Below are 26762 nucleotides of genomic sequence, written 5' to 3' on the forward strand. Positions count from 1 at the left end.
GGATCTCCCCCTCCTTCTAACAGCCCTGACTTTGGTGTGAATTGCTGGGGGAGCAGCTTCTGTGCTGAGAACAGACCACTCAGTGAGCCCTTTCATGAGCTCATCCTCAAAGGGGTATTTATCACAACCATTCTCTTGGGCTCATACAGAAGGTCCAACTTTTCTGTTTCTGTAACTTCATACCTGACAGAACCAGTAGATAGGGCTAACCAGTTCTCTTAAAAGCATTCAGGGTTTTTTTGCTAATGGCTCCAGAAAAGCAAAACCTGTCTGATGCAAGAAAAGTGCTCCTGGGCTTCCCTGGTAGCGCAGTGGTTAAGAATCTGCCTGCCAATGCAGGAGACACGGGTTCGAGCCCTGGTCCGGGTAGATCCCACATGCCACGGAGCAACTAAGCCCATGCACCACAACTACTGAAGCCCACGTGCCCTAGAGCCCATGCTCTGCAACAAGAGAAGCCACTGCTATGAGAAGCCCGCGCACCACAACGAAGAGTAGCCCCCGCTCTCCACAACTAGAGAAAAGCTGGTGCGCAACAATGAAGACCCAGCGCAGCCAAAAATAAAATAAATTTTAAAAAAAAGAAGGAAGGGGAGGCATGAAGATGGGAGCTGGTCCTTCATTTCAGGGAAGAGGGAGCAGACAGTAAGGGAAGCTGGGAGGAGGCCTCTGACCCCTAAAGCATACAGACCATCAGGACCGAACCAACCCTCCATGTGGGGGTGGGCTTGGGCTCTACTGCTGAGGGCTGCTATTGTTCACACTCCTTTGAAGGAATGAGTCTGTTGCTTCTAAAATGTTGTGTGTAGACCGAAGTACAAAGACTGACAGTCTGGAGTCCCAGGCTTTTGCCTTCCTTTCCAGTTTGAGTAGAGTGAGCCAAGTCAGTGCAACTTTTGTGCCATCCCTGTCAGTGGGGGCAACAAGGATGTATAAACACACATCTGCCCACGCTGGTAGAAGTGATTGGATTTCAGACACTGGTTAGTAGTTGTGTAGTTGGCTTTGCCTCCTGCCAGAAGGAAGGAAACCAAGAGAGAAGATGTAGATGGGATGCATTGTATCTGCAGGGCATTCCCTCCCTGTGTTCCGAGGTAGCTCTCAAAACCCCCAGCATTCCAGCACAACCCTCAAGGCTGACAGAGTGTCCTGGCTCACCCTTAGGGGTTGGGGGGGCAGGCTTGGAGCAGCAGGGCTACAAATTAGGGCAGAGATGCCAGCGAGGCAGATAAGCATTGATCCTAATAGAGTAGAACTGCTTTACTGGGAGCTACCGTCAGCAGACAAAGTGCCTTTAGCCTCACATGGGTTCCTCATCACCTAAATGAGCAGTTCCCCATGGGGCGCTCCTTACAGGCTGGCTAGCAGTCTGCACACAGCTCAGCTGCTTCGCCAGCCCCCTTAGACCTTCCTGCCAGGCAGACCCTCCTGTGGGCCCTTCACTGAAACCTGCCCAAGCAGCACTTGGAGCCAGAGAGAGGACAGACATGTGCCCCCTTAAAAGCTGTGATGTGGCGGTACAAGAGGCTTTCTAGCTCACTGAGGCAAAGGCATTGTATCGGAGCAGGGAGTCAGGGTCTATTTAAAATTCTCTTTGGTTTGTTTCAACATTTTTAATTGGTCCTGCAGTTCAATCCATATGGCGTTAATTTCTTCAAAGGATAAGAAACACAGTCCTGGGCTTCCCTGGTGGTGCAGTGGCTGAGAATCCGCCTGCCAATGCAGAGGACACGGGTTCGAGCCCTGGTCCAGGAAGATCCCACGTGGCGCAGAGCAGCTAAGCCCGTGTGTCACAACTGCTGAGCCTGCGCTCTGCAGCCTGCGAGTCACAACTGCTGAGGCCCACGCGCCTAGAGCCCGTGCTCCGCAACAAGAGAAGCCACTGCAATGAGAAGCCTGCGTACCACAGCGAATAGTAGCCCCCGCTCACAGCAACTAGAGAAAAAGCCCGTGCACAGCAACGAAGACGCAACGCAGCCAAAAATAAATAAATAAATTAATTAATTAATTTTTTTAAAAAAAGAAACACAGTCATGAATAAAACATGGAGAGTATTGTCCTTCTCCCTGATGCTATTTCAAATCTATTTTTTAATATAGTCCTTATTAAACATTCATACTGAAATATTGATGGGTGAAATTATAGTATGATATCTGATATTTGCTTCCAAAACTATGGGGAGGAGTAAGTGGATGAGATATTTAATGATACAAGACTGGCCATGAGTTGGTCATTGTTGAGGTTGGGTGATGAGTACCTAGGGGTTCATACTTCCGTGTTTCTATATGTTTAAAATTTTCCTATAATAAAAATTTTAATTAGTACTTAGAAGTTGGGGAGAAGAGCCTGGCTAAAATGTCAAGTAAACCTTTGATTTCCAATCTCGCCAAGAGAGAAAGCACTGTATTAAAAAGAGGAGGAAATGGACAATATTGCCCCTTAGTGAAGGCCACCGTTAGATGAGCTGGTCACCATAATAGGAGCCACACCACGGAAACAGCCCGAGACGTGATTAGGCAAGGATTATCTGAAGCCTGCTCTAAGATTTGAACAGTTCTGTAAAGGAAATTATCAGACCTACTACCAAGCCCTTGGGTAGCTACTTCCTACTTAGCTTCCAGACTTGTTTCTAAGCTTAAATGATCTTAATTTAAAAGTCATTGTTTCCTTCATTAACTCATTAAATAAATCTTTATTGAGTACCTGCTCATGGCTGGCACTGTTCTAGGCTCTGAGGATAAAGGATATAAACAGGATCCCTGCCCTCATGCAGCTTGTCATCTAATTGAGACTAATACAACATAAAAGTAAATACTTTTTAGCCCAGAAATAAACCCACACACCTATGGTCAATTAATCTTCAGGCAAGAATATACAGTGGAGAAAAGACAGTCTCTTTAGCAATTGGTGCTGGGAAAGCTCGACGGCCGCATGTAAATCAGTGAAGTTAGAAAACTCCCTCACACCATACACAAAAGTAAACTCAAAATGGCTTAAAGGTTTAAATTTAAGACATGACAACTTAAAGCTCCTAGAAGAGAATATAGGCAAAACAATCTCTGACATAAATTGCAGCAATATTTTCTTAGATCAGTCTCCCAAGGCAAAAGAAATAAAAGCAAAAATAAACGGGACCTAATCGAACATACAAGCTTTTGCACAACAAAGGAAACCATAAACAAAATGAAAAGACAGCCTACAGACTGGGAGAAAGTATTTCAAATGATGCAACCGACAAGGGCTTAATTTCCAAAATATACAAACAGCTCATATAGCTCAATATCAGAAACAAACAAACAACCCAATCAAAAAGTGGGCAGAGGGACTTCCCTGATGGTCCAGTGGGTAAGACTCCGTGCTCCTAATGCAGGGGGCCCGGGTTCGAACCTGGTCGGGGAAATAGATCCCGCATGCATGCCGCAACTAAAGATCCCATGTGCTGCCAATAAGACCTGGCACAGCCAAAATTAATTAATTAATTGTTAAAGAAAAGAAAAAACATTAAAACAAAACAAAACAAAAAACATGGTTGCACCATTTAAAAAAAAAAGGGCGGAAAACCAAAGTAGACATTTCTCCAAAAGAGACATAAAGATGGCCAACAGGCACATGAAAAGATGCTCAGCATCACTAATTACTAAAGAAATGCAAATCAAAACTACAGTGAGACATCACCTCAAACTAGTCAGAATGGCCAGCATCAAAAAGTCTACAAATAATAAATGCTGGACAGGGTGTGGAGAAAGGGAACCTCCTACACTGTTGGGGGCAATGTAAATTGGTGCAGCCACTATGGAGAGCAGTATGGAGGTTCCTTAAAAAACTAAAAATAGAGTTAGTTTTAGTTACATGATTCAGCAATCCCACTCCTGGGCATATATCCAGAAAAGACAAAAACTCTAATTCAAAAAGATACATGCACCTAATAATGTTCATGCCAGCACTATTTACAACAGCCAAGGCATGGAAGCAACCTGTGTTCGTCAACATATGAATGGATAAAGAAGATGGCGAAGGGTGTATGTGTGTGTATGTATATATATTATATATATAATGTAATATTACTCAGTCATTAAAAAGAATGAAATACTGCCATTTGCAGCAACATGGATGGACCTAGAGATTATCATACTAAGTGAAGTAAGTCAGACAGAGAAGACAAATATTATATATCCATGTGGAATCTAAAAAAATTATACAAATGAACTTATTTACCAAACAGAAACAGACTCACAGACATAGAAAACAAACTTATTGCTACCAAAGGGGAAAGGGTGGAGGAGGGATAAAGTAGGAGTTTGGGATTAACAGATACACACTACTATATATAAAATAGATAAACAACAAGGATGTACTGTATAGCACAGGGAACTACATTCAATATCTTGTAATAACTACATTCAATATCTAGTAATATTGGAATCTGAAAAGAATAAATGTATGCGTGTGTGTGTGTGTGTATATATATATATATATATATATATATAACTGGATCACTTTTGTGTACCTGAAACTAACACAATATTGTAATTCAACCGCACTTCAATTTGAAAAAGTAAATACTTTTTTTATACAAGATAACTTCAGAGTAATGAAAGAGAATGGTTGGGGTAGTGCCTGTCCTTGACAAGGTAGTTAGGGAAAGGCCTCTTGGAAGTGGAAACATTTGAGTAGAAACCTGAAAACTATGCCTCAAGCCAGAAAACCAGTGCTATGTGTTCTCCACAAATTGGTTTTGAGCATATGTTCTTTGTGACATACGATTTGCAGGAGGCCTTTGGTTGTGCCCTCTGATATGTTTGATGTGGGCTTGGGCCATTCCAAGGCTGCCTGAGGTGCTGAAGCCTTTTTCCTATTTCTGATGCAGAGTTGGGAGTTTGGGATCCCACTGTGCAGGGAGCTGGCGTGTCAGTATGAGAGCCTCTACGATTATCAGAGCCTCAGCTGGATTCGGGTGAGCTTTGCCCTTCCCCCACCCCAACCCTGAGTGGAGGTGCTAGCACTTTTCTGGCATCAACTTCTAAGGGAGCGTTTACTGTGGACCCAGCCCTTGGTTTAGTGCTGTGGACAGTACAGGAGAAGCAAAAGCCAAGGTTCCTGCTCTCAAGATGTTTGCATTATGGCTGGGGAACCAAAACAAACACATGACAAATGATTGTATGATCCAGACCCCAAGGGCCACTGGTGCTCAAGGAAGGGAGAAGCAGCATACACAGGATAGGATGGGGGTTTCAAGGAGGAGGTGGCAGCTCGACTTCATGAAGAAGCTTTTCCTGAAATGATTTTGTTCAGGTATGCTTCATCTGAAAACATTATAAGATCTTTCACTGCCTTGGTTTATGGTCAATACTGAGCACCCAAGTAAAGGAAGTTCTTCTTCCCTTCTTTGATGAAAAATATTCAAAATTAAGTGAAATGGACTTTGAAGGTCTCCCAAATTTTTCCTAGTTGCTGGTGCTGGGTATTAAATTGTAACAGGTTATTGGCAAAGAGAAGTCAGGAATCTCAGTTCATCCTCCTCCTGCACCCTTTTCAGCATGGCTAGCTCTTCTGTGTTCCCTGATCCTGATCAGGATTTGGGCCTATATAATAGATGTGGTTCTCTAGCAGTAGCTTTTTGACTGGTCCTTGAAGGCCGCTGCCCCCTGGCAGGCTGGCTTGATTGAGTGCATTAGGGCTGTCTTCCCAGTCAGATTTCAGTGAGTTTTTCTGAACCTGAAGCCAGGCCATCCAAGACTAAAAAACTTATCGACCTTGGTAATACCAGACCTCATGGATATTAGTTCAACTTTTAATGTTTAAAATCTCCTAAATTGGGACCAGTATGAGTGATGCTGGTAACTAAGCCTTCCTCATTCTGTTAGCATCGAGTCAGATGATAAATGAACAAGAGCAATGCAGATGGACTGATGGAAAATGGTGCCACCTATAAGCAACACTAGCTTATACTCAATTGGTGTAGTGAGTATCAGTCAAAACCAGGAATTCCTGAGCAAAAAAAGGAAGTCCATGTTAAATGTGTATCCCTGAAAGTACAGGAAGCCTGAGCCTCTGTGGGGCTGAGTCCACTCATTGGGAAGGATACTCCAAGCAGCCTCTCAGGGCTGCTTCACCGTCAGGTGACAATGGAGAGCGAAGACTTCCTCTCCATCAGGCAGTTCCCCAGGGAGAGGTTGATCAGGGCTAGGGGCTCACTTTTTATCTAGACTGAGTCACCATGTTCTCTTTCCAAAAGACAGTGTCTACTTAGGCCTGGGAGAACTTGCTTTGGACACCACTAGCAGTCAAGCCAACTGCCTTTCTCGTTCACAGAAAATGGAGGCCAGCTACTATGACAACATCACGGAGCAGCAACGCCTGGAGCCTGAGTTCTTTCGGGTCGGCTTCTATGGCAGGAAGTTTCCTTTTTTCCTTCGGGTGAGTCCATTCAGGTAGTCACAAGAACTTCTATCATATTTTACACGTAAGTTATTTATAACCTGTTTTTTTTTAACCTTTTTCCTATTCTATTGAATACTTCTTTTTGAAGGAATGACCAGCCAACAAAAAGCATTTGGCTTAATTTGACTGGACTGGCTACCAACTTTAGACTCTGTTTCTCTCTGCAGTACTGTTTTGTAGCTACCTGGAATGTATGAGGGTGGTTTTCTTACCAAATCAACCAAGTTCCTGCAGGAAATGACCAGGGTGTGAGAATGTCCCATGGGTATGTTTAGAAACCTTCCAACTTCTGTTTCCAGTGCCTGGAATTCTCCAGTGTGACTGTTCGCAGCCAGACAGGACCTCAGTACAGCCCTGACCTCAACAGTTGGCAGTACACCAGGGTGGAGAATTATTGATTTGAGAGATTTCAGAGGATAGTCCCCTTGCCCCTGGGGTTTGTGGGAGCTGCCAAACATTGGATTTGGCTGTGGAAAGCCTTTCCTAGGCAGCCAGTTCTCTGGCCCATGATGATTACAGCCATTTTCCTCCACCATTGCTGGAAAGGCTGAGCTGGTATATAAACAGAGTGGAAGGAATGACTGAGCACAGACATACTGACACCAGTTAAACAGTTGTGATTTTTTTTCTCTTTAATCAGCACAACCCAGAGGCTCCAGGAGAAGTCAGCCTGGGCTTGTAGGCTGTAGCCCACACGGATTTGCTGTTCCCAAATGACCTAAACGAAGCTGTGCTGATGAAAGAGCCCTAGGGCTGCAGTTGAGACCTAAGAGTAGCTCCGATTGTCCCCAGTTCCAGTATCATACTAAGGTTCAGTGTCCAGGAAGCAGCTGGGAAAATTCATAGGATTCCCTTGATGTGTTTGGGATCCTATCTTACTGGAGAAATTGCTTTAGCCAGTGAGCAATAAGCTTGGTATCTCATCAAAGGTCAACTGAGCTTAATGGCTCCTTACAAAAAGCCAGTCTGCTAAGCAACAAAGTCCAGGCTGACTACATTTCAGATGTAAGGCAGGTCAACATGCACATTTCTTGGGCAGTAATCATTATAGGCTAAAATGAAAGTGATTTCTGCAGGAACTAGCAATAGTGATAGGGACAGCAAGCACACTCTGCCTGATCATGATCCCCAGAAGGCTCTAAGTCTATTGCACAGGAGTGTTTATAGTAGCAGAATGTGAATAAGTAGAGGATCTCCTCAGGAGACTGGACCTCCTTCATTCTCTAGGGACCATCCAGTCCAGGCATATCAGAAGTGGCATGTTTGTTGCCCCCATCAGCATAGATCATACAACAGCAATGGGGGTAAAGGTCAAAAGAGGAGAAAGAAGGAAAAAAGAAAGAAGGAATAGTACAAGAATTAGAAACCAAAAGCATCTCTAGAAAGCCCTTTGATAAGCTAACGATTATAGCCCTGTAAGTTACTTCTTTCGCATTTTATCTTTGCAAATTATGCTTGTCATTTTATTCTCCTTGTTTAGTCCCACAATTTGTATGTCATCAACCAGATTTTACTCCAAAACATCATTATTTTGAGTATTACAAAATCAGGCCCTGATGTTCCCCATTTCTGTCTTTTTCAAGCAGGAGGTCTCCATCACGGTTCCACCTGGCTCCCACCCCTCATGCTCATGTCACAGGGAACATCAGTATCTCAGGGCTCTCAGAGCTTTCTGACAAGTAGGACCTGGCATAGTACCTGCATCTGAGCCACTCATACAGTGTTCTCAAGTGACAGTCCAAATGTTCAAATATGGTTTCAAGGGTGCCAGTAATGGAGGAAAAATAACAAGAGGTGTTAGGAAATATCATCCATCAGTCCATCCTCATTTCCACACTAGGGGCTATGTTTCATGCATACAAATCTGCCTGGCCTGGCTACATGCTGCCTTCCCTTCCCTCAGCTGCTCAGTTCATCTGTGGCAAATGGAATAAGTCCAGTGGAGGTAGCCATTTGCCTTGTAAATGGCAAGGGCAAAATGGAAAGCAGTGGCAGCCAGATCTGTCTCATGTAGGGATGCTGGGGCTCTCGCCTGAGCAGACTTGAAAGCAGCAACCAGCCTCAAGGTCAATGCTCTGTGCCTTCCTCCTGCTGGGTCTTCCCCAGAACACTAGGCTACTCTTTCACCTTCCCACATAGGCCATCTATTACTCTAGCTCTGTCAGCTTGAGTTCTCTGGACCATCTGCCCGTCTTGCCTCACAAATGTGATTATCTGCTAATCTGCATGGAGACAGGAAAACATCCAGCCCTCCCTCCTTGGGGGAATTTCTGTTTCTCTTCATTTGACTCATGAACAGACACTGGAGAGGATTGTACGTTTGTGAGTGGATATGAAAAGGCCAGTTCTAAACAGTTACCTTCTTTGTCAATTCTCCTTATCAAGCAAGGGACTTAGAAATGTCTCTGTCCTCTGTCTGTTCCACTGGAGAGGCCAGCCTGCTCCTCCTGACCTTGACTTCCCTTCCAGTGTTGCCTTTCCATTCTGATCCATCTGGACACGTGGCCTAGCCTTAGCTGAGTTCTCCCATAGTAAGAGAAGAAGTGAAAAGTGGGCAAAAATCCTATTCCAAAAAGGCTGAGGTCATCCACAGCCTGGCCTGTGATTATCCCTGTACTGGGAAGCGTAGGGCTGGCCCTGTGGAACCTCTCTCTCCCCCTTCCTCTGAAGACATGCCAAGAGGGGCTGCCAGTGCCTGACACCATTTGTCAAAGTGAATCTAGTGAGGCAGCTAGGCAGGCAGACAGATGTCACCAGAGAGCTTCAGAGGAGCCTCCTCCAGCCACTCACTCTTGACCAGCTGTGAGGTAGGCAGAGCAGCAGGGTTGAAGGTGCCTTGTCATGCCTTCCGTACACAAAGAGAAAAACTGAGTCCTAACCTGTACCAAATATGATGTAACATGAGGTTTTAAGAAATCTGTAATTGGGGACTTCCCTGGTGGCACAGTAGTTAAAAATCCACCTGCCAACGCGGGGGACACAGGTTCGATCCCTGGTCCAGGAAGATCCCACATGTCATGGAGCAGCTAAGCTCGTGCACCACAACTACTGAGCCTGCACTCTAGAGCCCGCGAGCCACAACTACTGAGCCCACGTGCCACAACTACTGAAGCCTGCGCGCCGAGAGCCCGTGCTGCACAAGAGAAGCCACTGTGATGAGAAGCCCGTGCACCGCAACAAAGAGTAGCCCCCACTCGCCGCAACTAGAGAAAGCCCACGCGCAGCAGTGAAGACCCAACGCAGCCAAAACTAAATAAATTTATTTTTTTAAAAAAAAGAAAGAGGGCTTCCCTGGTGGCGCAGTGGTTGAGGGTCTGCCTGCCGATGCAGGGGTCATGGGTTTGTGCCTCAGTCCGGGAAGATCCCACATGCCACGGAGCGGCTGGGCCTGTGAGCCATGGCCGCTGAGCCTGCGCATCCGGAGCCTGTGCTCTGCAACGGAAGAGGCCACAACAGTGAGAGGCCCGCGTACCGCAAAAAAAAAAAGAAAAGAAAAACAGAAAGAAATGTGTAGCTGGAATGATGTTCTGCTGACACAGTTGCAAAGGAATTGCTGCCAGAGAGGCTGATAAATGCCCACTGGACACTGGGCAACGTTTAGACTGTTTCTCCCAGCTAACAAAAGTGATCCTGGGCTTCCCTGGTGGCACAGTGGTTGAGAGTCCGCCTGCCGATGCAGGGGACACGGGTTCGTGCCCCAGTCCGGGAAGATCCCACATGCCGCGGAGCGGCTAGGCCCGTGAGCCATGGCCACTGAGCCTGTGCCTCCGGAGCCTGTGCTCCACAACGGGAGAGGCCACAACAGTGAGAGGCCCGCGTACCGAAAAAAAAAAAAAAAAAAGTGATCCTACGAAAGCACACACCTGATCACCCCCTTTTCTAAATTATTTGGTGGCACCCATAGTGATACTCCTTGGCACACACCTGCAGGCATGTTCAGTCACCCTCCCACCAGTTCTCCACAAGCACCTTCCTTCTAGCTGTGCCTTTTCCTGTCTTGGCTTGTGGCCCTGGTTGTCATTGTACCCACATAGATTGCCCCCCCACTCATCTCTACTGCGCTAACCCAGGTGGACCTTCCAAGGATTCTTTTCAGGCATGGCTATTTCCAAAATCTCACCCCGCCTCCCCACTTGCATCCCTTCCTGTGTGAGGAGCCCTCCCTCCCTCAAGCTTCCTGCAGCCTTTGCCGTACCTCCCACCCCGGGCTGTCACACCACAGTGCAGTTCTCCCTTCTGCTGTCCCTTACCCTTCTTGACCATCATTTCCCTTAAGGCAGAGACTTAGTGCTGTGTCCATGCCTACCACAGGGGTTCCTAAGACACGTCTGTGGGATGAGGATGCAGGGGATGGGTGGCAGCAGGCGAGGCATTGAGTGTGCTCTCCCATTTGTGGCAGAACAAAGAATATGTGTGCCGTGGCCACGACTACGAGAGGCTGGAGGCCTTCCAGCAGAGGATGCTCAGTGAGTTCCCACAGGCTGTCGCCATGCAGCACCCCAACCACCCAGACGACACCATCCTGCAGTGTGATGCCCAGTGTATCTTTTGACACTTAGTAGGGGAAGGAGGGCTGGGATCCTGGGAGGTGAGGCCCACCCAGTCAGCTACCCCTCTGCCATGTCCTTGGCCATACAGGCCAGGTTACCTGTAAGTCCTGAAGCAGAGTGTGTTCTCATTACTGACTGACACTTAGCAGGGCACTCGTGCTTCACAGGGGCCGTGGCATGCCCTTAGCCATGGGGGCCTGGTCATCAACTGAGCTTCAGGGGGACCTTTATCCCTCTGGTTGGCTGCTGCCAGCACCTGAGTTCCCACCCTGCCATATGAAGGGTCTGCCTCAGCAATCACTGTGGACTCTTGCTGCAGGGATACTCCACTTCTGTGTCCTGCTCTACTCCCACGTGCATCTGTTGTTACCCAGAGCCTTTGCCAGCAGGACGGACGCACAGCTCTGGGGATGGGGGAGGAGATGGGGGGTGTGAGGCACTTGGAAGTCTGAATGCAAACACTGGCCTGCCCCTCATTCCCCACACACAGCTTCCTTTAACACCTCATGACGGTTGCCATGACTGTAGCAAGCTTGTTCCAGAGAGAGGAGGGCAGGTAGACTCCCATATGTTATCTCGCCACAGAGATCCCAAAGAGTACTTTGTTAAAATGTTGTTTTGCAGTAAATACAGTTTACCCACAGTGGGCAGACCCAGGCTCTTGCAGCTTTTTCATTTCTGTGGGGTGGGCACCTGCATTCTCCTGACCCCTTTCCCTTCTTTCTTAAAGGGGCCCTGGAGAACACCTAGCTGTTGACATCTCACCTTGGCTGAGTGCTCAGGAGACTGACTGCTGGAGCAGGGAGAGGGGCAGATAGGGAGATTCAGTCTGTGTTTGGGTCTGATCTGCCTCTTGAAATGCTGCTGCTGCCAGTAGGGAACAGGGCTGTGGTGTTCCTCTCTCCTTTGGGGGGATGACAGGGGTCAGCCACTCAGGTCCATCTCTCTTTCAGTCTCTCTGGGTTTCTCCTTCACTTCCTGCCCAGACTTGCAGATCTATGCAGTGACGCCCATTCCAGATTATGTGGACGTCCTGCAGATGGACAGGGTCCCAGATCGCGTCAAGAGCTTCTACCGCGTCAACAATGTGAGGAAGTTCCGGTACGACAGGCCTTTTCACAAAGGCCCCAAGGACAAGGAGAATGAATTCAAGGTGAACAAATCTAGGGAAGTGGGGGCAGTGCTTATAGTGAGGCCGGGGCAAGCCCCACATTCTCAGGAGCTCATCAGTGTCTCACCCTTCGGGCAGGGAGGGCATGGTAAAAATCACTTAATGGCCTAAACCTACCTGTGCCTTCCCTGCAGAGCCTGTGGATCGAGCGTACCACGCTGACCCTGACCCACAGCTTGCCTGGCATCTCTCGGTGGTTCGAAGTGGAGAGGAGGGAGCTGGTGAGACACATTTCAGATGGGGCTCATTTTCACAGCTGCTTCCTCAGTTCTTGCTTTGGGGGCCTTTCTCTAAGGACTGAAGAGAGAGAAAGAGTGCTTAGGCCGCCTACCTGGCCTAGGCTGCTACAGGCAGTCCTTTGCTGGAGGCTTTGTGCACCTTCGTTCTCTCATTTAGTATTCACAACACCCTTAGGCACCAGTTATTTTTTTTTCTCACAATTTATGAATGCAGAAACTATTCTCTGAAGTTCAGGAAGCCAGAGACCTCTGACTTCAGAACTGGTGCTCTTCTCTATTTACTGTACTTCTAAGTGCCTACAGATTAGAAGAGGAAATTAGAAAGGGCTCAGGGAGTCCCAACTCCACAGGAACAAGGGCGGGGAATCAGAATCACAGGTCACAGATCCCTGCTGTCAGGACTGTGATGAGGGAGGGGTTGACATTGTGCCTGGGATGACACCATTGCTGTGTGCCCCCAGGTGGAGGTGAGCCCCCTGGAGAATGCCATCCAAGTGGTTGAGAATAAGAACCAGGAGCTGCGGGCCCTGATCAGCCAGTATCAGCACAAGCAGGTGCATGGCAACATCAACCTGCTCAGCATGTGCCTGAATGGCGTCATTGACGCCGCTGTCAACGGAGGCATTGCACGCTACCAAGAGGTGAGCTGGGGTCCCAGACTAAACCCTGGCTGGGAAAGCAGTTCTCAGGCGCCTCTCCTTGAGATTCTAGCCTCTGAGGGAAGGCTTCTCAACAAGCCATCTCCTGGCTGTGCCTCAGCTGACCAAGGATGGTCCTGGGATGAAGCTTTAAGCTCCCTGCCACTCCCTGTTTCCATTGTTCCCCCTCTCTGATGGGGCCTTTTCTTCCTTTTTATTCTCTGAACTCTGACAGATGGGTAATCCATCTGATGATGGAAGGATATTAAGTGGCCTCCAAGAGGAGCCTGAGAGCCCAGCCCTTCACGAGAAGTGAGTTGTGGGCTCGCTAAGAGACTAGTCCCCTCACCCTGGCCACCAGCCCTGCCTGCCCTACCCAAGCCAGCAAGGCTCCATGAGGGGCTGAGACCAGCATTCAGGCTTAGATTACTTGGTCACCTTTGGTCCTTCTTAAGACACAAAAAAACACATCTGTGATTGCTGGAGGTTCAAGCAGGCCAAGCTAGAGGTACGTTGGTGTGTGTACCTGCTAGGAGGCAGACCGGCTACCTTTCAGGTGGCACCTTCAGACTCTTAGTAGTAGCCCTGGGAAGAGTCTTCCTGACTTGGCCTTTTCTTTCACAGGCCTTCTTTGATAAAGATTACATCACCAAGCACCCAGGAGATGCTGAGAAGATCACTCAGCTCAAGGAACTCATGCAAGAGCAGGTATGTCTTGCCAGGGTTGGAGGCCAGTGCCTAGGAGGAAAGGCTAGGCACCACACGATAGCTGGATAGCTGCAGCACCCAAGGTCTGCTCCTTGGCTAACGGAGTAGTGTTGTCTATCACCCTAATAGGTTCATGTTCTTGGAGTCGGGCTGGCAGTTCATGAGAAGTTCGTGCACCCAGAAATGCGCCCTCTGCATAAGAAGCTGATTGATCAGTTCCAGATGATGCGGGCCAGTCTCTACCACGTAAGCTGATCCCTGTCCTGTTCCTGCTGCAGTATCACCAGGTGTCACTTCCTCCAGACCTGTGCAGCAAGCCAAAGGAAGTGGGGTGGGAAGAGGGGCTGGAGAGGCGAACGTGAAGGAAAAGCTGTTCCCACCCCAGGATAGCAGGAGGCAGAGGTGGGTGCTCTAGCCACGGGAAGGACACCCAGTATCCTCTTATTCACTTCCTCCCTAAGAAGGAGTCATATTCAAGGACAGAGAATGTCCTTGAATGCACTGTGCTGGTGAAGAGAGGTTTTCATATGAGGAGGAAAAGTTTACGGCCCACATGCAGGGATCTCTTTGGAGATATTTTTCATCCCAAGAACCTACAGAGGTAAGGCATAGCCTGAGCCAGTCTTCTCTCCTCCCTCTCCCTCTTTCCCCTCTCTTTCCCCTTCCTCTTTAACACCCTGCCTCCTTTCCCTCCCTCTTCCTCCATCATGTCTGATGACCCAGGCTCACATCTGAGAAAGCCTAGGCTGGGCAGTACTTTTGTACTGGCCTCTCTTAGAAGGGTCAGGCAGGTTCTGGGGCTGGCCCAGGCCCCAGAAGATCTCCCTGACTCTGACCTGCCTCCTAGGTCTCCATGGCAGGGCTTGACCCAAGGACTGATGCGCAGAAGCAGGGCCTGTATTCCGGGGCTAGTTTCCCTCCAGGGGTCTTACAGGGAATGCTGTCTGGCTGAGAGTAGGCTTCAGGTGGTATTGAGCACAAACTTCTGGTCTCTCTGTGTGTGAACTTCCCCATCACAGCAGGTGACCCAGGCAAGCTAGAGCCTGGCCACTGGGGGAGCTCTCTAGCATGCAGGCTGTCAGGTCACTGCAGGAAAAGGCACAAAATGCTCACCCACATACCTCAGGGTCTCCAGGGCATACATGGAGGTGTCCTCTCCAGCTGCAGAAGCACATTTCAGCCTTCTGCTTGCTTTGGAAGAAGGGAGTGGAAAACCTCCTGCTTCTTCAGGGCAAGCTCAGAAACATCCCCAGTGCACCTAAGGCCCACAGACTGTGAAGGACTTCAGGAAACCTGGACAGTTGTGCTTTGTTTCCTCAGAGTCACAAATAGGGACTCAAACCAATGTGCTGTCACCCAGGAGGATTTGGGATCAAAAGTTTCTGCCAAGATGTCTACATACTTAATTATGCAAAAATAGAACTGTACTGTTTTCTAATTACTTGCATCAGGATTTTGTGTCCTGTCTCCCCATAGACTGTGTCACAGACAACTTAACCCAGGTCACTGAGAGCTGGGCCATTTAGCAGTCCAGTAAAACCCAACTCCAGTTCTTATGTAAGAGGTGTCCACTGTCTGACAGATGATAATCAGCTCTTCCTCTCCTGTTTCCCAGCTCTTGTTCTACTTTTTCTATAGTGATAAATGCCTGTTAACACACTCTTGTGAACTCAGACTAACCTCAGCCTACTCCAGATGTGCTCTTAGTGGGTTGACCTAGGCCTCACAGCCTCTTCCCCAGGCTGTGGTGTGGTTAGGAGGGTGCTTTGGTCGTGAAGAGGGTCACTGCCCAAAAGAAGCCAGTAGTAGTTCAGGTTCAGCCAACAGTATATGATTTTTTTTCATTTACATTCCTGCCACCAGCCTGCTTTTCCCTCTCACCTCTTAATTACTTTTTTATTCTTAATTATTTATTATGAAGGGGCATTCGTTTCTCAACAGGAGTTTCCGGGTTTGGACAAGCTAAGTCCTGCATGTTCAGGCACCAGCACCCCACGGGGAAATGTCCTAGCATCCCATAGCCCCATGAGCCCAGAGAACATCAAGATGACCCACCGGCACAGGTATGGCTTTAGGGCTGAGGAGGGTCCCCTCCACAAAGGTAAGTCTGAATGTCAAAGATCAGAGCAAGGAAGTCCAAAATAGTGCTTGTGTGTACGCACATGCCCTCTTACCCATGTGCACAGCAAACACACAGCTCCTGCTACAGGATCTACACTCTGCATCCAGTAATCCTGGGTGACAGAGGAGTATACATGGTATTGTGGGAACACGGAGGAGGGGGCATTTGGGGTAAGTCTTGAAGGGTAAGTAGAAGTTTGCTGGGCAGAAAAGAGTTGGTGTTAGGAAGGTGATGGAGCAAGATCCGGGCAAACTCACTAACATGTGCAGACACCTCAAGATATGAGCAAGCCAGTCTGCTCAGCACTACAGAGAGAGCCAAGTGGCTGGAATGCAGGATTCCAGGGCATGGAAGAGGGCCAGGACCAGCTCTGGATGGGCTTGGTTCATTCAGGCCTTTGGACTTGATCCCAGGGTGAATGAGGATCACCAGTTGGTTTTAAGGAAGAGGACAACATGGTGATGTGAACATCAAGGCGTCCCTGCTCTGCACTCAGGAGTCCTGGTCGCCGGGGCTCCACTGGGGAGACTTCAAGTCTCCAGGGCAGGAAGCCCAGGCCAGGGGATGACCCTGGAGAGGAGCCCTCACTTGGCTTTGTTTTCCAATGTGAGCAGCAAGTCAGCACAGAGGGTACTCAGCAAATAAGAAGGAATGAATGAATGGGGGGCTGCCTAGAACTGATAGAAGAGAACTGTTGGCAAGCCTGTGGCCACAGAGATGGAAGGAGGCCAGCAGATGGTTCACAGCCAGCTATTTCGATAGCTTCCCCAAACCAGGAAGATACCCTGACCTAGGAGCAGATCCCATCCAGGTGTAGGTACTGGCTCAGGTAAACACCCCATAGCAAGGAGGACCTGGGATCCTTGACCTGATTCAGCATATCTCTCATTCCTCCTGCGACACTGGTGATGTCATCAGACTGAGTGGCCATAAACCATTTAACTCTAGGTCAAGGCTATGCCAAGCTACCGTTGGCCTTCCCAGACTAGGGGCCTCTGGTGGGGTTCAGGACTGCTGCAGGCCTCAGATGGGTATGAGCATTGGCTATGGAACCATCCAAACCAGTGATGGCTAAGGCTTGGGGATGGCTGTTTTATACACACCCATGACTCTCCCCCTCACCACCTAGCAAAGTGTCTCAGCTCCAGACCTGACTCCTCCCTATCTCCCACTCTTGTTCACAGCCCCATGAACTTGATGGGGACCGGCCGCCATTCATCATCCTCTCTCTCCTCACACACATCTAGCGAAGCTGGAAACGTGGTGATGTTGGGTGACAGCTCCATGGGCGAGGCTCCTGAGGACCTGTACCATCACATGCAGGTACAAGAACTGTCCAAGGAGAATGGGCCAGGGCACCATACCTAGAGGATTCACCTCTCTGCTGGCCTGAGGACTGGCATCCCTGCCTAGTTCTCTTGTTCCTGAATTCAGAACACCCAGAGCTATAGCAAAACTGCCTTCCCTCCACACCATCCCATGTTGCACTTCCCAGGCCTTCTTTCCCAAGAAGGAAATCTAGCTTCAGTCCTGGCTACTCTTAGAGATCCCATGGGAAAGCTCCTCTGACAGATTGCCTTCCTTCCTGGCATTCCTGATGGCTAAGTCCTGCTTCCTCCATGGGCACCATCACTAGAGTCTACCCAGCAGCCCTGCTCCTTTGGGGTTATAGGTGACCCTTAGTGCTGGCCATCAGCCGGGCCTCCATCAGGGCAAGGGTACAGTATCAGACACTGGGTCTGGGCACCTCATGGCATGAAGAAGCCAACTCTGGGCCAGTCTACAATCCTGGCCATTCAGACCTCTATCCTGCTAATTTTTCTCCCTTTGCAGCTCGCGTATCCCAACCCCAGGTACCAGGGCTCAGTCACCAACGTCTCTGTTCTGTCCTCGTCCCAGGCAAGCCCTTCTTCCTCCAGCCTGAGTTCCACTCACTCAGCACCATCCCAGATGATTACCTCTGCCCCTTCCAGTGCCCGAGGTAAGGATGGCAGGGCGCTGCTTGCAGAAGGGAGAGGAGAGAGCCTCATGGGCCCCACTTGTCCTCCTCTCATCTGTGGCTATGTCTTTGAAAGCGGCCCTGTGACTTAGAGAATGCTCACCTGCGCTTTTAGTACCAAGGACTCGAGGGGTCCTACCTCCAAATCTTTTTCTCTGGCTGGCTTCAGACCCTGCTCGGAGCAGTGGTTGCAGCTATGCTGCCACCAAGGTAGCTAGCCATCGCATCTCCACCTCAGTAAGAGGACACACAGCCTAGGGGAAAGCTCAGTTCTTTTCCATTGAAGTGTTTGCAAGAATAAAGCTCAAAGTTAAGGCAAAAGTGAGTTTTGTCTTGAATAATCAAACATGATGAAAAAGTATGAAAATTAAATTTGAAGACTAAAATTAACCCTGGAAAATATTATTATAAACGGTAACAACAGCCAAAAAATCTTTGTTCAGTTGGGAAAGTCTTAATCAGGAGAGATGGCTCTGTAAAAAGCTATTAACTTTGCCAATTATTGCTTGATTTCTTGTTCAGTTGAATAAATATTGTTCTGAGCCAGCATCTTTTTCACATTCTGATTCTAGTTCCTGCAGTAAAATTTGATTCTCTGTCCTTTTAGATAGAAGCATTCACAGTGGAATGGAAATTAGCTATGGTGACTAAAATCTAGCACTTCCCAGGGTTGGCTGTGCAGAATAGTAGCAGAAGAGAGTGGTGAGCTTACCAGCTAGTCACTGGCTGTTGCTTCCAGGCTTCAGAGGGGTGGAGTCTCTTTGTTCTTCTCATTATTATGAAGATAAACAGAAATAGCACAAATGTATGACATAGAGGGTCGTTGAGGGAAAAAAAAAAAAACCTTTTCTTTCATAGCACGCAAACCTGAAAGGCCCACAGTAGCAGTGATGGAGAGAGAGAGAGGCAGTGGCCAACTGGGAAAAGCCTCAGCAGACAGCAGAAGGGGGGTAAGGCTGCAACAGGCACAGTTACAGACTTTCACCTGAAGCATCCAGCCCAACCCCTTATTCCCTGTGGAGGAAACAGGTCCAGTGAGAGGGGCTTAAGGCCATCCAACCAGTTTGTGGCCAAGTTGATTTTGGAGTTTGAGTCTTTACACTTGCCAGCCATCAGTCTGATGCCCATTCCACTTCCATGATTGCCTCCCTAACATGGACCAAGGCACTCAAAACAGGGGAGCCAGCATTTGGAAGCAGGTATTTCTAGTGTTAAAGAAGAAAAATGATCCAACAAATGGGTGCATGTTGAAGATTTGTCAGTATGTGAGGGCTGCAAACAGAGAGAAGCAACAGTGATTTGTGCTATAAAGAAGGTACGTCAAAAGATGGTGTGGGGAATAAAAAGGAAGGAAACCCTGATAAGTCAGCCATGACTTCTGTAGTGGAGGTTAGCATTTGCCGTGTCTTAAGGTAATGCTCTTGAATAGAGCTGCAGAAACAGATTTTGTAATCTAATCTGTTGTGTGGGTTTTTTCCTAACCTGAACACTCTCTAAGATATACTCAGCCATATCTAAGTCTGTAGCTGGGTATTCTTGCTGAAGTCAGATCTCTGAACCATGATTATTGATAAAAACAGAGGCAGCAAAGGATGGACCTTTTAACTCACTTCACTCTGACATTGCTCAGACACTTCCCCTAGGCAGTGCCTCGTACTCGGTGCCCTGAAGAGGACAAAGACGCCATCAGGGACCTCACAGTCTTTCTGGTACCACGTTTGTCCTTCCAGCTCAAGCTTTTACGAGTGCTCAGTAAGAAGTCTGCGTTGCTCTTACACCCTCAGAGTTGAATAGAGAGAAGTTATGTTCTCCCTGTTTGGAAGTGATCCCTTTTTATTTCAAATGGCTTGGTTATCAATTGCTGCATAATAAACCACCCACCAAAACTTAGCAGCTTAAAACCACAATTTATTATCATCTTGGGTGATTCTGTGGGTTAACAGGGCTCACTGAGCAATTCTCAGTTTGCAGTCTCTCATGAGCTTGCAGTCAGATGTCACTGGGGGCTGGAATCATCTCAAGACTCAACTAGGCTGGACATCCAAGATGGCTCGCTCACGTGGCTGGCAGGTGATAGTACCTGTCAGCCGGGAGCTCAGCTGGCGCTGTCAACCTGAGTTCCTACGTATGACCTCTCTCTGTAGCTTGAGCTTCTCACAGCATGCAACCGATTTTCCCCAGAGCAAGCATTCCAAGACACCCAGGCAAAAGCTGCAAGACTTCTTATTACCCAGCCTTGGAAGTCCCAGAACATCCCTTTTGCCACATTCTGTTGGTTAATCAAGTCACTAAGGCCAACCCAAATACCAGGGTGTGGAATAAGACTGCACCTCATGATGTGAGGAGTGGCATGTGCGTTTTGGGAGGGAAGGCATTGATGGTCACCATCTCTGGAGGTAAGCTATCATGATGGTCAAACTCTAGAATATCATATAGTGAAAGGCTGATAGGAGCTCCCTCCGGAGCTCCCTCCTTTTCTGGAGTAGATATGAAGTATAAAAGTGAACAAAATGGTTAAATAGAACTGGGCCCAAAGCGGGGAATCATGATAAGAGCAGAGGCTATTAAGAAAGAGCAGGAAGTCACTTCTAGGCTACAACATCCATGCAATCCATGTGTAGGCCCATCTGGAGAAAACCATGGGCCCGGCATGTGTCAGGCCCACATGTGAGAGAAGATACAGACTGTGACCTGGTGTCATACAGGAAGACTGATATTTTTAGATAAATGTGGGAGGTGAAGTAGTAGATGCACGGGGGTCACCGAAGAAACAGAATGGCCCACTCTGGGGTTTATGTCTGATGTTACGGATGAGGGGAAGGCTTTCATGGAGAGTGTTCTGGAGAGTCCTTTGCATTGGAGTCACTTTCCCCACTCCCAGGAGTGGTCATGTCACCAATAGCCTTCCTTGCCGTGCCCATTGACACTCTGCTGTGGTTCTTGTTGCTTTGGAAACCTTCAAGTTGAATGGCCTGCAAGGCATAGTCTAAACTCTTGTACGTCGGCAGCGCCCCCTGGTGGTAAAAAGGCTGAGTGGGGCTAGGAAACATGGAGATTTTGATTGATCCTCCTTGAATAACTCAGTCATGCTGGGACTTAGCCCCCCTGGGGTTTACCAAACTACAACTGTAGTAGTTCAAAAGTCCTGTGACACAAAAGCCCTTGTGGTGTTTAAATGTTTTCATGAAAAGTAGCCATCACTCTCTCCTACAATGGTATTGGCTGCCCAGGGAAGACAACAGTGGGCAGGAAGTAAGATGAAAGAGTTAGAAAATCTAGTGGTAGCACAGAGCACTCTTTTGTTTTCGCACCAGAGAGGCCTCCATAACATGGATACAAATCCTCAGCATAGCCCCTGGGGCCTGCAGGCTGCTGTCCCTCCATCCTAGCCCTGCAACATGTATCAGGATATTGAGTGTGCAGATCTGGGGTTGGCCTGGTGAGCCAGACTGCGAGCTCCGTGAGGTGAGGGACCATGGCCAAGCTGAGCAAGGCGGTACACCATGTTCCAACCACATGCCTGGTGCGGGATGGGTATTAGATATGAGTTTGATGTAACTGAGTTGGTATAAAGGGGCTATGTCTCTGTGCACACCAAGCTGGGGGTACCCCTGTCCAGAGATGTGGCCAGCAGGACCCAGGGAGCATTCAGAGTTTCTTGCTGGAAAGGCACTATAGAAACCAGTGGGATTAGGAGCCCTTTTCCTTTTTTCTTTACACAGCCGTCTTTTTGAGGTTGCCTCAGAGCATAAGTTCTAAAAGAAAATATTGATGTAAGTGAAAAAATCACCAAATAGTAGCAATTCAGGCCTAGTTTTTTAAAAAAGCATACTTTACTCATTCCCTTATCAGTGAAGGATATTTTTAAAACTAGGTCTTAGAGCCAGACCTGAGGTTCTATAAACAGTATCGCTCAGACCAGCTGTGGAAGAAGTTTACTTAAATAATAATTGCCTTACTTGTTTTTAATATACTGACTTCTTCAACATATTTAAGCCTCATCTCCTTGGACTAAAATGGGTACAAGAGGCATATCTCAAGAACGCCTGGCTGCAGAAGACCTTTTTTAGTTGTACCCTGACAGTGCTTGGACGGCACACTCACAGGAAGGTTCAGAGACCCTGGTTTTCAGGGACACACAGCCTCCTGAGCTGCAGGTTCACCTCTCAGATGGAGCCTCACTAAGAAAACACCACAGAGAGGGGTTTCAACCACTTGAATCAGCCAGAGGCTGCCGAGCTGCCAGTGGGCAAGTAGGGGGCACTGGGATCCAGGTGACCCTCCCACTAGTTTGACATGGGCGTGCTGGTGTTTGGCACAATGAGTGATACACGTTTGGAGGGCCTTCTAAATTATATCTTCCCAAGGGAAGCCTGCAAGTTTATTCTCACTACTTCTGTGGAAGGTCCCCTTGAGGACCATTGGTTGACAGGTTCCTGGGCCCATAGTTGTGGCCTGCATCAATGGGGACTAAGCCACACCACATCTGGTCTCCATAACAGCCCCTCAGGCCAGAGGAGGTCTCACAAGAGAAGGGCATGAACCAAGTCAACTCAAGAGCCTGGGTTAAAGACCCACAAGTCCCAGACTAGCTCCATGACTCCCGAGTTCACTGAAGGGCAAGTCTTAGAAACCCTGGAGAGCCCCCTGTGTGCAGGGCCCTGGGCCCCCAGCCAGTCTGGCTGGGTCTGCAGTAGGATGGCCAGGAAGGCAGAGGCCAGGCACTGGAGGCTTGGAATCTGGGAAAAGGTGGTAGGGAGCCATCTGGGAACAGGGCCAGTGGTGTCTGGAGAAGGTAAGTGTGTAGAAACAGTGTGTCAAGTAAGAACTGTGCTGCTGTGTTATCTGAGTGTGTCTGTTTTCTGTGTGATGGCTCCATTGCAAGCTGGCCTGGGCCCATTCCTGGGCCCCCTGAGAGAGCTCAGCATCCAGGCCACACCATTCTCCCAAGAGTGCTGGATGCAGAGGGCCTCTAGGGCCCCAGCTCCAGTCCCCAGCTCTCCTCATGATCTGCCTCTGAGCATGGTGAGGGCGCTGTCGGGAGTCTGCATTGCCCCAAGCTGTAGTATGTGTGCCTTGGCTGGGATGCCAGGTGCAGCCCCCGCCACCATCTAACCACCAGGCTCTGCTTCATTCCTCCTGTGCTTGCTGAGTTCATCCTCACCCCAACTGCAAGGGGATACCCACCCTGGTTCCTTGGCCCCAAGGATGCCTGCCCTCTGGGCCCTCCATCTGTGGCTTGTCATCTGTGCGTGATTGTTCTCACTTGGTTACAGGCTCTCCCTCTCTGCCAGATAAGTACCGCCATGCCCGGGAAATGATGTTGCTGCTGCCCACACACCGGGATCGCCCAAGCAGTGCCATGTATCCAGCAGCCATCCTGGAGAACGGACAGGTAATGGAGCCAGCCTACTGACTGCCCTTTGCTGCAAGTGTGTTGGCCTGGGCTTCCCTCGTTGCACTTGCTAGGCTTTCTGCACTGTCCTTCGTGCCTCCCTCATTCTGCCATAAGACCCTCAGAAGGCTGCTGGGCTCCTAGATGGGAACTGCAGCGAATGTGAGGACCAGCAGTCCAGATGGAGTACAGCTGTGGGTAGAGTGGTGGCAGGGTTGGAACCACCATTGTTTGTGTGGCTCTCTATCCTTCTGGCCAGCCTCCTGGACTCCTCATCTATAAACAGTCTGGCAGAGAAAATTGGTTATTTTCTGTCCCAAGAAGGCAGTGGTGGACGTGGGTCTAGAAAATGGCCTTCTTCCCTGTGTGTGTGAAGGACATCCTCACTGGGGCAAACTCTGCCTCTTTCATCCATCCATCCATCCATCCATCCACCTGAAGCCCCTCTCTACCCACTGGGGCTACTCTCCACACCATTTGCACAGCTCTCCAAATATCCTATATGGGGCCCTTGAACAAGAAGCTGCAGGGATTAGCTCCTTCCCCTCCTATCCAGTCTTCCCTGCCCTTCTGTCAGGGTCCATGAAAGTCACCTCCAAACAACTGTTACCTAGTCCCAGAGTGCCAGGACTTTCCCAGCAGTACCTCCCTGTGCCTGGTCAGCCCTGCCAGGTGGAAGGAGCAGGTCTGCCTGGCAGCTGCCCATCAGAACAGTAGGTCCTGTCTGTGACTTTGGGCTTGAGTGCTTCCCTTTCCCTACCCTCAGTGCTCACATGGGCCTGTGCATGTGGGGCATCTCCAGGAGACTAAACCTGCCAGTGCTCAGGGGTGAAAGGGGTCCCTAAATCCTTTCTACCAGTGGGTCTCCTTGGCAGGACAGAAGGATACAGTTAGATACCCTCGGGTGCCTGTGTCCTTTTTCTTGGCCATGTACAGGACAACCTGGAGCCCAGGGAGACACTGGAGGGTGGACCCTCAAACACTGCACATGGCAGGACTCAGAGCCAGATAGCGTGGATAGTTTTCCAGCTGGCCTGATGTTCTCAACACATCTCAAGCATGAGCTGTACCACTGCTTTGATTTTTCCATCTGATCCTGGAATATCCTGGCTCCCGTGGCCCACAACACTGCCCCCAAGGTGTAACTGGTTGTTTTCACTCTTTGATGTTTTTCTCCTTCCCTCAGCTGCCAAACTTCCAGCGGGCCCTGTTCCAGCAAGTGGTTGGAGCCTGCAAACCCTGCAGTGATCCCAATCTGTCTGTGGCTGAAAAAGGTATAATTCCCTTTCCCAGGTGGCCTCCTCCCATGTTTATCCCCATCCTGAGCGTCTGACTCTTGTCCCTGAGCACCAGCTGGCCAAGGCTGAGCCACACTGTAACGCCCAGGCCACTCTATCTGTCCAGAGTCCTGACCAGTTCCTGTGTTCACTATTTAACCCACGTCTGGCTTGATGCTAAGGTTTGGATCCTGTTTGTTTGTATCTCTCCCTCCCCAGGGCCCACCCTCTGAGAAGCCCCAGCTGCCACCTGCCCTGAGCCCACCTTTATGAAAACTTGGGCTGCAGTATGCAAATGATGGGCAGCCACTCCCCGGGGCTCCTCCCGACCAGCCCCAGAATTCAGCAGGCCCTGTGGCCCCTTTGGTCCCTCTCAACTTGGGCCCACGGGGACCTCTCCTTGTTGCTCAGAACAGGCCTGTGGCCAAGCATGCACCCAAGAATAATGGGAAGGACAGGCCATGGCAAAGTGAGTTTCCCAGAGACAGTCCTGTCCAAGGGACTTCAGTTCCTCCTATAGCCACTCTGGCCTGCAGCTGCTGTGAGTCCATTTTTTACACATTGCAAGTCCAACAACTATACCATGAGACTAGGCAATACTTAGAACAGAGGCTGTTTATAGATAGTGGAGTTTTACCCTATGTTCTGCTCTAGCAAGCTGAAGGAAGAACCAGACTTGGACCCATATGACCCCGGCCCAAACATGGAGACCTGAGTTCATTTAACATAGAACAGTACCTGTGTGGGGACTATGCTAAGCCTACCTGCCACACAGAACCGGCCCATGTCAGCCCGCTCCCTGTAGGTTCCCCTCCCCTCTTCTCCATCTGTTGGAATTTAGGGCACACTTAGTCCCCAGCAATATAACCTGCTGTCCCATCAGAACATGTCCCTCCAAAGCTGTTGTCATGTCATCCTTGCACCTCTTCACCAAGTACTGTCTGCTGTTCTCACTGTCATTGTGCCTCCCTTGCTCATCATGGAGGATATGCCTCTCTGTCCTCTTTAAGGAGACCACGCACGGGGTCCATGACCTCAGTGCCTGGTAGGCATCGGCACCGGGTACTCAACCACAAAGGGCATGGAGATTCTGGCTGAAGATGCCTTCCTAGCCTCAAGGTTGCACATCCCTAAAACATGCGGCTTACCTGGACCCCTGCACCTGTGCCCCAAAACAGAGTGCCCTTTTGGCCTTGAGGGCCAGAATCCACAGTGGCTTCTCTTTACCTGAGTTGTGGAGCAATCACAGATCTAGCCAAAAGCACAGATGGGCTCAAAGCTCAATTGGGTGCTGGTGGCCAGACCAGGACCTTAACGCCAACTGGACCCAGAAGAGCTTCAGGCTTCAGACCAAGCTGCAGCAAGAAGCTGGATATGCCCACCTCCCAGGTGTGGGAAGGAAAGAGGGTTGTCTCAGAACAAAGGCTGAGCCCAGAGCAAGCCCATTTAAGCCACAAAGCCAGTGCTCAGTGTGTAGCAAACTAGACATTTGCCTAGGGGGAACACATAGGCCAGAGTAATAACTCCCTAAGTCCCTACCTGGATCCTCCAGGGCAGGAACTGTGCATACTTGTCACCATTCTCTTGTCATCGGGATCTTGAGTCCCATGAGAACTCCACTTCTCACTTACATGTGTCTCTCTTTGCCAGGCAGTGACTCCCAGACCAAGCAAGCCTGCCCTCGAGGCTGTGGGCTGTGCACAGGGGACCTCAGGCCAGTGGTGGCCCATTAACAGAGAGAGAGAGAAATGACCAGGACACAGTGGGGATTGCCCCTCTTCTCCTAGGATAGGTCTGTGCATCTTAGATTTTCCACTAACCCCAACGCACTTGTGCTGTATGGCACAAGTTCACTGGTCTCAGTGGTCACCAACAGCAGGCTACAGGGCGAGCTTGATGATTTCTGGTTCACACAGAGGGGCTCAGGCAGGTACCCTTTGTACACCATTGCAGCCTTGCCAGCTTTCTTCCCTCATAGCATTCCTACCTGCAAGATCCTTTGGGCCCTTGTGGGTAAACTTTTGCAGTCCCACAGTTCTTCCGGGGTCTAGATGTGCACATGAGATCTTGGGCTGTCAGGGCCCCTTTGGGGAAGCTGCCCAGACCCACCTCCAAGCTTCTTATTCAGTGAGGTTTGGTGGCTTTTTATGGAGATGGAACTTCTCCTTTTCGGGAGAGGGAGGCTTAGTGCTGAGGACCAGGAAGCTCATGCTGCATCTTGA

General features: G+C 49.2%; 1 protein-coding gene across 1 annotated transcript in view; it reads left to right on the forward strand.

Annotated features, from left to right (window-relative positions):
- DOCK3 (dedicator of cytokinesis 3) overlaps positions 1-26762 on the forward strand; it is a 404078-nt gene that overhangs the window by 371163 nt on the left and 6153 nt on the right. The window contains exons 39-51 of the mRNA XM_029243318.1: positions 4868-4954; positions 6313-6417; positions 10841-10982; positions 11978-12144; positions 12297-12383; positions 12863-13042; positions 13664-13747; positions 13877-13993; positions 15689-15810; positions 17054-17192; positions 17703-17850; positions 23145-23263; positions 24450-24537. Of these exons, the coding sequence (XP_029099151.1) occupies positions 4868-4954; positions 6313-6417; positions 10841-10982; positions 11978-12144; positions 12297-12383; positions 12863-13042; positions 13664-13747; positions 13877-13993; positions 15689-15810; positions 17054-17192; positions 17703-17850; positions 23145-23263; positions 24450-24537 (1585 nt within the window). The remainder of the gene's footprint in view (positions 1-4867; positions 4955-6312; positions 6418-10840; positions 10983-11977; positions 12145-12296; positions 12384-12862; positions 13043-13663; positions 13748-13876; positions 13994-15688; positions 15811-17053; positions 17193-17702; positions 17851-23144; positions 23264-24449; positions 24538-26762) is intronic.

The sequence above is a fragment of the Monodon monoceros genome, unplaced genomic scaffold, assembly GCF_005190385.1.
Source record: "Monodon monoceros isolate NGI ecotype Baffin Bay Population unplaced genomic scaffold, NGI_Narwhal_1 Super_Scaffold_3, whole genome shotgun sequence".
NCBI lineage: Eukaryota > Metazoa > Chordata > Mammalia > Artiodactyla > Monodontidae > Monodon > Monodon monoceros.